The 13,757-nt window shown below is 43.2% G+C and overlaps 1 protein-coding gene across 15 annotated transcripts in view; it reads left to right on the top strand.

Moving 5' to 3' along the window:
• NVL (nuclear VCP like) overlaps positions 1-13,757 on the top strand; it is a 109,951-nt gene that overhangs the window by 48,013 nt on the left and 48,181 nt on the right. For 9 of the 15 annotated variants that reach the window (XR_016218882.1, XR_016218881.1, XR_016218884.1 and 6 more), the window contains 2 exons: positions 2,807-2,926; positions 7,137-7,236. Coding sequence is in view for 9 of the 15 variants with exons in the window: in XM_051820594.3 (XP_051676554.1) it covers positions 2,807-2,926; positions 7,137-7,236 (220 nt within the window). In the remaining 6 variants the exon portion in view is untranslated. Of the gene's footprint in view, positions 1-2,806; positions 2,927-7,136; positions 7,237-11,140; positions 11,575-13,757 lie in introns of those variants that run through there. The other 6 variants (XR_016218883.1, XR_011381469.2, XR_016218885.1 and 3 more) reach the window with 2 other exon arrangements.

Genomic DNA, 13,757 nt, shown 5'->3' with positions numbered 1-13,757 from the left:
GTGGTACTGAAACCTTGCCAATGGATAGGGACTGCCAGAAGCGTATTAAGACTGTAAGAACGGGCTACAGCTCACTAGGCTAATCTTCCGCCTTGCGGCGCTGGCACACCGGGTTCTAGTCCCGGTCGGGGTGCCAGATTCTGTCCCGGTTGCCCCTCTTCCAGGCCAGCTCTCTGCTGTGGCCCGGGAGTGCAGTGGAGGATGGCCCAAGTACTTGGGCCCTGCACCCCATGGGAGATCAGGATAAGTACCCAGCTCCTGCCATCAGATCAGCGCGGTGCGCCGGCCGCAGCACGCTGGCTGCGGCGGCCATTGGAGGGTGAACCAACGGCAAAGGAAGACCTTTCTCTCTGTCTCTCTCTCTCACTGTCCACTCTGCCTGTCAAAATAATAATAATAAAGACTGTAAGAACAAATACATTGACAACCTCCAACGGGACCCTATAGATTTCATAATTAAGACGTAAGGAGGCAAGAGCCAGTAGAGTAGACTGAAAGTGGATAGAAGTTAGAGGATGCACCCACGACTTAACAAATTCTTCAACCTGGCAGTGTGCCCAGACAGTATAAACGAAACTGAAAGTAGTGCTTTGGACTTGATGATTAGAAGTTCATTTTTAATAACCCCATTATTAAACTGAATGGCTAAATAATTAGCAAGAATAAGATCTTTATTTGAAATATTTCTTCCTAAAGGCAAAGAAGATTTTCTTTTGTTTTGTTTTGTTTTTTAAGATTTATTTAATTTATTTGAAAGGCAGTGTCACAAAAAGAGATCTTCTGGCTGCTGATTCATTCCCCCAAATGTCCCCAGCAACCAGGGCTAGGCCAGGCCTAAGCCAGAAGCCAGGAGTTTCATCCAAGTAACCCATGTAGGTACAGGGTTCCAAGCACTCAGGCCATCTTCCACTGCTGTCCTAGGTGCTTTATCAAGGAGCTAGTTTGGAAGTGGAGCAGTCAGGATTCAAACTGGCACCCATATGGGATGCCAGCACTGCGGACAGTAGCTTAACCTGCTATACCACAGCGCCGGCCCCAACTGCTTATTTCTAATCACTGTTGCCTTTGTTAAGATTAAATTGTTAATCTAATGAGGTTTCCTTTTCACTTGGTCATTTTGATTCACTATACCCAAATTCTCTTTACTACTTCTATTGATTAATCTCTTCTTAGGGCCCACGCTGTGGTATAGCTGGAAGGGCCACTGCCTGCAGTGCTCGCATCCCATATGTGCGCTGGATCAAGTCCCAGCCACTCCACTTCCAATCCAGCTCTGTGCTGTGCCTGCGAGGGCAGTGGAGAATGACCCAAACCCTCAGGCCCCTGCACCCATGTGGGAATATCCTGAGGAGGTTCCTGGCTCCTGACTTCGGATTGGCGCAGCTCCCGGCCGTCGCAGCCAACTGGGGAGTGAACCAGTGGATGGAGGATCTCTCTCCCTCTCTCTGCCTCTCTTTGTAGCTCTTTTTTTTTTTTTTTTTTTCTGTTTTTGAACATTTATTTTTATTTATTCGGGGTAGTTGTGAGGTAAAAAAGGTTCTGTGTAAGTGAAATAAAATGTTTAATTACTGTAATCTGATGTATTCTTGGCCTTGATTATTTCTGATGACGGCATATTGATTTATAGGTTATTATGTTATAGCTATTTTATATATTATTATGTTATAGCTATTAATTTCCAACTAGTATACTAGTTGTAGCTATTAAGAAATAGCTGACTCTCTAAAGATATTTTCATATTCTGTTGTATGTAGCAGTTGTATTTTGAAAAAACTGCTTTTTCTTAGTCATCTAGTTTGAAATTTTAAGAATTTCTTATTCATAGCTAAAAAGTGAAACCACATCCTTACAACTTTTCTTATTACATAGTACTAATATTATAGCTGCCTGTGAACTACTGTATTTCCTTTTTAAGATTTATTTATTTATTTGAAAGAGTTACATATAAAAAGAGATCTTCCCTCTTCTGGTTTACTCCCTTCGTAGCCACAATGGCAGGGCTAAGCCAAGCTGAAACCAAGAGCCAGGAACTTCATCCTGATCTCTCACATGGGTGGCAGGGGCCAAAGCACTTGGGCTGTCTTTCTGCTGCTTTCCCAGTCCATTAGCAGGGAGCCTGATCAGAAGTCAAGCAGCTTGAACAAGAAACGGTGCCCATACAGGATGCCAGCATCATCATGGGTGGTGGGTTTTCCTGCTACACCCCAACGCAGGCCCCTGAACTGCTTTAATTCTTAACTGATCCTAATATTTTATCTTTTGATGTAGCTTTAACATACAATAAGCCATTATGAGACATGTCAGATGCCCACCTGGCTCACTCTGCCTTCTCTGATACTATATGACAAAATAGCTCTTCCCTTTTTTTAGGCAGTTGACTTATGTAATAATAAGAACAGAATAGTAATTTGACTTGAATGCATTAAAAATACTGTTAAATTACTGAAAATTACTGTTGAGTATTTTATATATGTAAGCCTTAGAAGATAAATCTGTAATACAAGAGAATTGTGGGATTTTTACTTTTTTAGCCAGAGAAAGCCTTATATTCATTCCACTTAGTCTGTATTTTCTAAGTGTGAGAATTTATAGTAAGTTTAAATAATACCTGATTTTTCAACAGTTGAGCCACATGTAACCTGCTGTTTTATTGGACAAAAATGGTTTAATATCAGCAATTGAATATAGTTTAATGTTTTCTGACCCCTAACATTTAAGTGCCATTTAAAGCTGGTTTAGCTATCATTTGGTCCAAATCCGAAAGTTGCCTGTCTCTGCATTTTATTTTCTTTGTGTGTTTGTTTAGTATGTTGGCGAGAGTGAACGTGCTGTGCGGCAGGTTTTTCAGCGAGCCAAGAACTCGTCTCCCTGTGTGATATTCTTTGATGAAGTGGATGCTTTGTGTCCCCGGAGATCCGACCGAGAGGTATATATCCCAGATAGTGTTTCCCCAGTTTTTTAAGCACTGTAAATCTTTTCTACGTTCCACGTCAGGTGCTTCTTTTATAGACAGTAATTGCTTGGGAATGTTGAGACTGAATGAAGAAACCTGGACATTTGAAATCAGAGCTTGGAGGTAACAGCTGTATTCTGTACCAGCTTCTATATCCATTTTTCCCCCTGTCCTATATATTATTTTGGTTTCCCAGTGTGTAGTTAATTCTGATTTATGCAGATGAGTAATTGGGAATGGAAGTGATAGTAATTTTGAATAACTTGTCTTGTAATCTTGTAGTTTTTTTGATAGTTTCAGTTAAATGATCTTGTCAAGATAAAATATAATTGAAGATTTCATACACTCAAGATAGGGCTCAGGTTGTTATCTTTAAGATCCAGTACCATTACTGTCTGAGGAAGATACAAAATTGATCTTCACTGCATACCACATGCATCAACCACATTGTGTCACAGTTCTCAGAGACTGCAGGAACAGAGAGTGCCAGAAATATTTATCACCAGGAGTACCATTATGTAAGAAGGCAATGCCTAGTGAAACATAATGTACAGACATATTATTACCTCATGAAGCAGATGGTAATGACCAATAAATACATTTTATGAGTATATTTCATGGGTGTATTTCTGAAACCTGGGAAGTTTTTTTGTGTTTTTTTTTTTTCCCCCCAGATAGTTCTCTCTGTGTATCTATGTTCTTAGGGTGTGAACCATTCATTAAATGCATCATCTCACTAAAACTCCAAAAACATTGAAAAGCTAAAAAAAGTAAAGTTGACTAATGTAAATTTGACTCATAGTATAGCAATTATGTTTTCTCATCCAGTAGTCATGGATGCTATCAGATAATCTTTATGAGAGACTTTTCTCCATGGTGTCAACGCCCACTGGATGAGAAAGCATTGCTAATACAAATAGAGGCATCAATTTCTTAGGTGGAGATCTTTGAATACTCTTTGAGTGAAGAAAAAAGGCATGAGTCCACCTTCCAGGGGCTTTTTAATGTTGTGAAGGTAGCATGGGTAAAAACAAAGAGTCATACTCTCTCTCTGCTCTCTCCTGTCTCTCTGCTCTCTCTTCTTTGTGCTCTCTGCTCTCCTCTCCCACTGCTCACTCTCTCTTCTCTCCTTGCTAGCTCTCCTGAACACATGGCTCTTTCTCTCTCCTCTCTCCTCTCTCTCGGCTCCTCTCTCCTCTCGTTCTCTCTTCTCTGCGTTCTCTGCTCTGCTCTCCTCTCCCCCTGCTCACTGTCTCTTCTCTAGTCTCTCTCTTCTCTTCTCGCTAGCTCATCTCCTCTCTGTCTCTCTCTCTTAGACTCTCCTTCTCTTTCCTTCTTCGCCCCTTCTCTCCAGCCAGCTAGGTTTCCCCAATAAACCCTTTCCCTTAAAAAAAAAAAAAAAAAAAAGTCGTAGTCAGCAACCCACTGTCGGATCCAGAACAAAGCACCACGCTTTGAAACACCTAGCTTGCTCTGGGTGTTCCTCCTTTGTATTCCCTTCTCTTGTGCCATCAATAAAGCCTTCGTTTGTCCACAGCCTCTTTACTCGATTTACAGCTCCCTATTATCAGCTGATAAATCTTAATTCTGGGGACTTCCTTATCCACTACTGCCCACACACCTGCCTGCAGTCATATGAAGTACAGACGGATACCTTCCATTTGCTGGTTTATTCCCTAAATATCTGCAACATTCAGGTCTGGGAGAAACTGAAGCCGGGAGTCTGGAACTTAGTCTGGGTTCCCTATGTGAGTGGCAGGGACTGAAGTGGTTGAGCCATCATCTGCCGCCTCTGCGTTCACATTAGCAAGAAGCTGAAATTGTCAGTAGTGTCCAGACTTGATCCCAGGCACTCTAATATGGGATGCAGGCTTCCCAAGCAGCATGTTAATTTCTCTGCCGAATACTTGCCCCTAAAAAGATTAAATTTGATGTATTCCTTTTTAGTTTCACTAGTTATACATGAATACATGTTTGGAAGAATTCAAATAAAGCCCAAGTATAAAGAGAATGAAATCTTCCTTCTTTATTCTCTGTTCTTGGAGATCACTTCTGATAGGTGAGCATATAGTGTCTCATTCTAGAGCTTTTTTCTTCTTCTTCTTCTTCTTTTTTTTTTTTTTTTTTTTTTTTTTTTGACAGGCAGAGTTAGACAGTGAGACAGAGAGACAGACAGAAAGGTCTTCCTTCCATTGGTTCATCCCCCAAATGGCTGCCACGGCCAACACACTGTGCCAATCTGAAGCTGGGAGCCAGGTGCTTCCTCCTGGTCTCCCATGCAGGTGCAAGGCCCAAGCACTTGGGCCATCCTCCACTGCCTTCCAGGGCCACAGCAGAGAGCTGGACTGGAAGAGGAGCAACCAGGACAGAATCTGGTGCCCCAACCGGGACTAGAACCTGGGTGCTGGCGGCGCAGGTGGAGGATTAGCCAAGTGAGCTGCAGCACCAGCTTCTAGAACTTTTTTCATAAACTTAAAAACACATATCATTTAGACTTCTACTTTTTATATGTATGTATTTCTTGTCAATTTCCCAAGTGCTTAATTTTTTTTAAAGATGTATTTTATTTTGTTTTAAAGACAAAGTTACAGAGAGAGGGGGAAACAGCACTTCAATCTGGTGGTTCACTCCCCAAATGACCCCAACAGCCAGGGATGGCCAGGTCAAAAGTAGGAGTCAGGAGCTTCATCTGGGTCTGCCACAGGAGTTCAGGGCCAAGTCACTTGGGCCATATTTTGCTGCTTTGCCAGGTGCGTTACGAGGGAGCTAGAACTGGAGCTCATATGGGATGCTGACATTGCAGGTGCCACTGTAGCCCATAATGCCATAACCCTAGGTCCAATAACTTGTTTTTTTAGTTATTGCATAATGTTCTAGTCTGGATATGGTGGAATTTGCTCAATATTTCCTCTACAACATTTACTTTCTTTCCAGTTGGTTTTGCTACACACACACGTGTGTATGTATATAAAGATTTGTTTATTTGAAAGGCAGAGTTAGAGGAGGGGGACACAGAGATCTTCTATCCTCTAGCTTACTCTCCAAGTGGGTGGCAGGGGCCCCAGTACTGGAGCTGTCTCCTGCTGCTTTCTAGGTGTGGAAGCAAAGAGCTGGATCATTAACAGAACTCCAACTAGTGCACACTTGGGATCTCAGAGTTGCAGACAGTGGTTTAAGTGAGCTGTGCTACTACATATTTATGTCACATATTTATGTGCCCATGTGGGAGTATGTGAGGTAGAATTTTGCAAGTGAAAATCAATGTTGAAGATATGTATGTACTGCCTTTGAACTATAATACTGTACCATCCTTCACAGAAACTACCAGTTCTCTGTGCCCCCTAGCAGTGTAGGAAAATTACCATTTCCCACACCTTTGTCAACAGTGGACAGTATTTTTTCCTAGTCTTATCACTTCTCTTCAATTTTGTTATATAGAATTATAATTAGAATATAGTAAAATTTGTCAGCTTTTCCTCTATTGATTCTTTGGCCTTTTGTCTTGTTTAATTGATGTTGTATTTTTTACTCCTAGAACATCTTCATGTTTTTGAGTCCAGATTATAATTCTGTTAACCTCCTGACCAATAGTGTTATGTTGTCAAAAAGTAATAGATGCATCAAATATTTTTTCCTGGATCAATGAATGAGTTAAACCCATTAGTTTATGTTGAAGAAAGATAATTAACAACAGAAAAAAAAAAAAAGAAACAGCACTCCTTCTGTCTACATTTTTGGTTGGTTTTATTTCTGTATCTAAGGGATGCTCCTGTGGTTCCCAACACCCTGAACCTTTCTTTGGGATGTTGCTATGAGGTAGCCTTAGGCTCAAGATCTGGAGTACCTGATATATTGGGGAATCTAGGGTTCAAAAGCTGAATCTAGATTTGCCTGGAGGGAGGTCTGTGCCTATTTGAGCTGTGATTAACTAAGAAGCATAAGCCTTTGGGATGTGGTTGGCCTGGAACTGAGTCTCATCTCCCCCTACCACCTTACAGTGAAACTACGCACAAGGAACCCCAACACCTCGTTCCTCATCCAGACTTCACAGTACATTTTGCACAGTGCTGTGAATAGTGAATCTCTTGGCTGAATCTATGTTGTTCACATTAATGTTGTATCTTGTATAAAATGGAATGTTTTGTTTTTTATCCTTTGTTTTGAAAGCTTGGTTTCTCTTTAGACAGGAGCTAGTGTGCGGGTGGTGAATCAGCTGCTTACAGAGATGGATGGTCTGGAGTCGCGCCAGCAGGTTTTTATCATGGCAGCCACTAACCGGCCAGGTAAGGAAGGACAGGCTCACAGAGACAGGACTCAAAGCCTGCAGCTTTGGCCACGATATAATTTGCATATTTCCTGTGAAGGAAGATTACTTTTGGGTTCCAGGTTGAATAAAACCTTAGTGGGGTCAGTACTGTGGCATAGCAGGTAAAGCTGCCGCCTTCAGTGCTGGCATCCCATATGGGCACTGGTTCGAGTCCTAGCTGCTCCACTTCCGATCCAACTCTCTGCTATGGCCTGGGAAAGCAGTAGAAGATGGCCCAAGTCCATCTGGGAGACCCAGAGGAAGCTCCTGGTTCCTGGCTTCGGATCGATGTAGCTCCGACCATTGCGGCCAATTGGGGAGTGAACCAGCCTCTCCTCTTTGTGTAACTGACTTTCACATAAATAAATAAAATCTTTCAAAAAAATAAAACACAAACCTTAGCAAGTTCTAATGCAAGCTTTAGTAAGAAGCATAGTAGTATTTGCTGGATTCCATGAAATTGTTTCTCTATATCAGTGCTCAGAGCCTAGTCTTGTGGGCAGAGAACAATTCCAATCTGCTTTTTATTGCGAATGTATTCTTGTATCCTATGGTTTCTCTCCAGCTTGCAAGACACAACAACCAGGGACAACTCAGTTAAAAGATGGATTTTCAAGCTTTTATACTAAAGCTATGCCCCTATCCTTCCCATTTTAACTCTTATTAAACATGGCTTTTAAGCTGAAGCATTCTATTAGAGATTTAGAAAAAGTCTCAATTTGCAGCAATGCTGAAGGTGGCTTTGGTTGGGATCCTGCTTTCTCTTTGTATAGTTTTGGGCTCTGCTCTGCGTGAGCCCCTCTGTGGCTGCTGCTGCTGCTGCACTGGTGTTTTATAAGTGGATCTTCAGGCAGTGGATGGTACTTTAGTTGCTTTAATGAGTTTAATGGGTTGTCAAACTGATATAATTTTCCATTTCTTGTACATTATTAAGGAGATTGAAACCTTGATATATACCATTTCATTTTATGGTGAAAAGTTGTAAGTTGTTATTATGATTTATAGTTTAGTGTTGACAATAAGAAAATACTGTTTAGAATATTCCAGAACTGTGTTTGAGTCTTGCCTGTAGCACCTTGCATTCTAGTAACTGTTCTAGTATCCTGACCTGTTCCAAAACCAACCAGATATACTGTGACTCAGTTTTGTTTTTTTGTTTTTTTTTTTTTTTTTTTTTTTTTGACAGGCAGAGTGGACAGTGAGAGAGAGAGACAGAGAGAAAGGTCTTCCTTTGCCGTTGGTTCACCCTCCAATGGCCGCCGTGGCCGGCGCACCGCGCTGATCTGATGGCAGGAGCCAGGAGCCAGGTGCTTTTCCTGGTCTCCCATGGGGTGCAGGGCCCAAGCACCTGGGCCATCCTCCACTGCACTCCCTGGCCACAGCAGAGGGCTGGCCTGGAAGAGGGGCAATCGGGACAGAATCCGGCGCCCCGACCGGGACTAGAACCCGGTGTGCCGGCGCCGCTAGGCGGAGGATTAGCCTAGTGAGCCGTGGCGCCGGCCTGTGACTCAGTTCTAACACTAGTGGAGTTATGTTAGATCTCACCAGTCAGTGACAGGTGACAGGACCCCCGCCCCCTTCAGATGCCAGCACCTGTGGTCGTCCCAGGACAAGTGCAGTTCTGACAAGCCTGCTACTAATGTATGGATTCCTTTGATCCCTCAAGTTACATAATTTGCTAGGATAACTCACAGACCTCAGGAAAAGTGCTTAGCTGAAAATTAGTTTTATTAACAAACAATACACCTGGTTTCTGGTCAGAGTGGGAGCACTGAGCTCCCCTGCCATCCCCTTAAAATCAGAACGTGGTGTTTGAAGTTTTTATTGGGGTCTCAATATGTAGGTGAAACCAGTTAAGTCATTGATCCAATGATTGAGCTTAGTCTCCTCCCCAGAGGCCAAAGCAAGTGAGAGGGCAAGGCTCAAAGTCCCAATCCTTGAATAATGTGCTTGCCCTTCTGGTGTCCAGTCCAGATTTTGAAGCTACCTGAGCCCTGTGGTAAGTCACCTCAGGAGCACAACAAAGACATGCCTCTCATTCAGGAGATTCCAAGGGTTTTGAAGCTCTGTGCTAGCAATCAGAGGCAAACACCATGATTCCTTCATTATATCACATATATATGGCATATGTCACTCCGTCTTGCTGTCTGAGGATAACTGTTAATTGGTAGGATTGTCACAAAGGTTAAGTGATGTTGTTAATGCATCTTTCACCGTGTTGGCAAACAGCAGGTAGCTGTTTAATTGTCATAGTCATGAGAAGTGTTGGTTAGAGTGTTGACAGTTGTCTTTAGTCAGAAAATCACAGTCATCCTGGAAGAAACCTTGAAATTCCTTCAGATGTGGGCAAAATCCCATCTTACCTTTCCTAACAAATATAGACCTTTTCTCAAGTTTCAAGATATTCTTTAGTTTTCTAAAAACTTGTGTATCTTCAGTAGCACTCAACCATGTTTCATATCTTTTTTATCTATTTGTTTGTTTAAAGAGTTATTTTTTATTTGAAAGGCAGAGCAACCCAGAGAGGGAGAGGAGAGGTATCCACCTGCTGCTGATTTATTTATTCCCCCAGTGGCCACAATAGCCAGATCTGTGCCAGGCTGAAGCCGGGAACCAAGAAATCCATCCTGGTCTCCCACAAGGGTGGCAAGGGCCCATGCACTTGGCCTGTCTTCTGCTGGCTTCTTGAACACAGGAGCAGGAAACTGGATCTGAAACTGAGCAGCTGGGACACAACCAGCAGGGCAATACAGGTGGCCACTGTTGCAGGTGGTGACGGAACATGCAGTGCCACAACACCAGCTCTCACATCTGTTTAATGTAAACAGCCTGGTCTTTTAGTTTAATCTCGGTGGATTAGAAAATAGGTCGTTCAGTGTCACCAGATTTTCCTTCCATCTTCCCTTCAGAACATCCCTGTACATTACCTTTCCCCATGGAGTTCTCTACCCTGACCTCTTTCATCAACTGAATTGTTTCCAGAGTCTCCAGATTCTTTTTGTTGTGTTACTGAAAGCTCACTCCCATTCCCAGTGCTGAATGAAGATAGCAAGGGCATATGAGGACAAAGGAAAGAGAAAGTTTACACTGCTGGCAGATAAGAGGCTAGCACTCTGAGTCTCAAGAATTTCCACCTTCCTGAATGAGGGTGATTCTGGCTTTTAAGGAGGCTACAAGGAATGGAGAGTCAGACTTAAGGGGATCAAAGGATAGGGACTGCTGCATGTTGGCCTCTGGCGCTGGTTGGAGTCACGGTGGTTATCCGTTCTGGTTACATGTTCAGATCGGGTTGAGGTTCCTGGTTGGCAGTGCTGTACTTCAGGGAATGCTTATGCTGGCCAGGTAGTCTTAGAGCTTTCTGCCCTGCCCTGAGCTAGGATTCCCCTAAACAAAACCCTTCAAGACAATCCCACCCCCAACTTGTTATATATTAGAAAAACAAATTAACACATGAATCCAGTGATTAGAATCTCCTGGGGTAGGCTGTACCACTCCCACAATTCATTGAGTTAAACTCAGAGTGGGTGGCCAGGAAGCTACAGCCTGATGGTGTCTTGCACTTGTATTCCAGGCATCAAGGGTTTCAGTTGTGAAACACAGTCCTGAATACAAAAGCTGTTTTGTTTGGCTCCTGATGTGCATGGCAGATGAATCATAAATTGGTACCTTTGTTTTGTCCTTTCCTGTGTACTTACGTCTTCACCATACCTCAGCCATCCTTGTTTTTCCCCACTAATAAATCATGTTGCATTGATAGCCTATGTGAATTTAACAGATTTTCTAGATCTTTTTCAGTTATGCTTATGTGACTGTTCTGTTCCATTATATACTATCATGTGTTTTGATTGCTCTTAACTTAGCTTTAAGAAATCCCTTTACAGGGCCAACGCTGAGGCATAGTGGGTAAAGCCACCGCCTGCAATGCCAACATACCATATGAGTGCTGGTTCAAGTTGCTGCTGCTCCACTTCTGATCCAGCTCCCTGCTAATGTGCCTGGGAAAACAGTAGAAGATGGCCCTGTGTACTTGGAACCCTGTACCCACATGGGAAACCTTGGAGAAGCTCCTGGCTCCTGGCTTTGGACTGGCCCAGCTTAGGCCATTGCCACCATCTGGGGGAGTGAACCAAAGGATGAAAGATCTCCCTCTCCTCTCCCTCTGCTGTCCTTCTCCCTCCTCCCTCTCCCTCTCTCCCCCTCTCCTCTTCTTTCTCTCTCTTCCCCCCCTTCCCCCTCTCCCCCATCTGCCTTCCCCTCTCCCTCTCTCCCTTCTCTTTATAACTGCCTTCAAATAAATAAGTAAATTTTTTAAAAATCCCTTTACAGCTTAGTGTTGTAGATCAGTTATATTAATATAATTTAATGGGGCCAGTGCTGTGGTGCTGCGGGTTAAAGCCACCATCTATAGTGCCGACATCCCATATGGGTGCCGGTTTGAGACCCGGCTGCTCACTTCTGATCCAGCTCTCTGCTATGGCCTGGGAAAGCAGTACAAGATGGCCCAAGTCCTTGGGCCCCTGCACCCACATGGGAGACCTGGAAGAAGTTCCTGACTCCTAGCTTCGGATCAGCTCAGCTCTGGCTGTTGTTGTCATCTGGGGAGTGGACTGGCAGATGCAAGACTTTCTCTCTCCCTCTCTCTCTCTCTCTCTCTCTCTCTGACTCTAACACTGTCTTTCAAATACATAAAATAAATCTTTATATATATATATATATATATAATTTTATCATAAGGTCTACTCCTTTGTTCATCATATTAAGTTTTAGCAATATTTCTGTTCCCACGGAGCTTTGGTATTCAATGGAGAATAATTTAGAAAACTTTTTCCTACATGTATTCTGCTTTGGAGCTGGGAAGTAGTGGAGGGAGGATAGTAGATAAGCAAATAAGGTGAAATAAACCAGAATAAGAGGATAAAGAATGACTGGTGGTTAGGAAGGGGATGTTTGTTTAGATAGCTTGGTTTGGGATCACTTCTTCAGAAAAGTGATACATGAACATGAACCAAAAAATATGAAGCTTGAAGCCATGCAGAAATCTGAGAGAACATTCTGGGTGGAGAGCCAGGCAGGTGTGAAGATCCTGAGATGGGGATGAGTTTGTCATGTTGGAAAACCAACAAGAGGGCCAGTGTGCCTACAGTGACATGAGTGATGGAGAGGTACGCGGGGCCTGATGGCTGCAGTAAGTGACATGGATTTTATTCTGATAAGATGAGATAAAATTGGAGGGTTTTGAGCAGAGGAGTGATATGATCTGGCATTCTTTTTTCTTTTTTATTTAAAAAATGACTTTTTATGTTTTTTTATATCTTATATTTTGAAATAATTGTATATTCACAGGATATTATAAAAATAATGCAAGAGTCCCATGTACCAGTTTGCCCTAATTATTATATTTTGCGTGGCTGTGGTACCATAGCAAAGGCAGGAAACAGACATTTTTATAATTTTCTATTTTTGTGCCATTTTAGCATATGTGTAGATGCCTGTAATCATACTACAATCAAGATTCAGAACTGTCCCATCACCACAAAGGTCTCTTTGTTCTGTTCCTTATGGTAACTCTCACCTCTCCCTTCTGCATAACTAACTCAATACATCCCCTTCTCTGTTCTTTGTATGTCTTTGTCAGCTTTAGAATTGCATGTGAAAATAAACATAGAGAGTGTGGGCATTTAGCCTAGCAATTAAGATGTGCACATCTCACCTCAGAGCGTCTAGGTATGATTCCCAGCTCCAGCTCCAAACCCCTGTCAGCGCAGACCCTGGAGGCAGCTGTGATGTCTCAAGGAATTAGATTCCTGCCATTGAAATAGCTAACCCAGCTTATGTTCCTCACTCCTGGCCCTGGCTAGCCCTGACCATTTCAGGCAGTTGGAGAGTATACTAGCAAATGGGAGATTGTTCTCTGTCTCTCAAATAAGTAAAAATGTTTAAAAAATATGGCAAATAAGCATGTAAGACATCCAACTTAATATGTCGTTAGGGAATTGCAAAATTTTTTTTTTTTTTTTTTTTTTTTTTTTGACAGGCAGAGTGGACAGTGAGAGAGAGAGACAGAGAGAAAGGTCTTCCTTTGCCGTTGGTTCACTCTCCAATGGCCACCGCGGCTGGCGCGCTGCGGCCGGCGCACCATGCTGATCCAATGGCAGGAGCCAGGTACTTCTCCTGGTCTCCCTTGGGGTGCAGGGCCCAAGCACTTGGGCCATCCTCCACTGCACTCCCAGGCCACAGCAGAGAGCTGGCCTGGAAGAGGGGCAACCGGGACAGAATCCGGCGCCCCGACCGGGACTAGAACCCGGTGTGCCGGCGCCACAAGGCAGAGGATTAGCCTAGTGAGCCGGAATTGCAAATTAAAACAACAAAGGGGCTGGCGCTGTGGCGCAGCAGGTTAGAGCCCCGGTCTGCAGTGCTGGCATCCCATATAGGTTCCAATTTGAGACCCAGCTGCTCCACTTCCGGTTTAGCTCTCTGCTGTGGCCTGGGAAAGTAGTA

This window comes from Oryctolagus cuniculus, chromosome 13 (genome assembly GCF_051225735.1).
Source record: "Oryctolagus cuniculus isolate XC-2025 breed Fujian yellow rabbit chromosome 13, ASM5122573v1, whole genome shotgun sequence".
NCBI classification, from domain to species: domain Eukaryota; kingdom Metazoa; phylum Chordata; class Mammalia; order Lagomorpha; family Leporidae; genus Oryctolagus; species Oryctolagus cuniculus.
The sequence above is the reverse complement of the archived record's forward strand: the minus strand, read 5'-3'. Positions and strand labels throughout refer to the sequence as shown.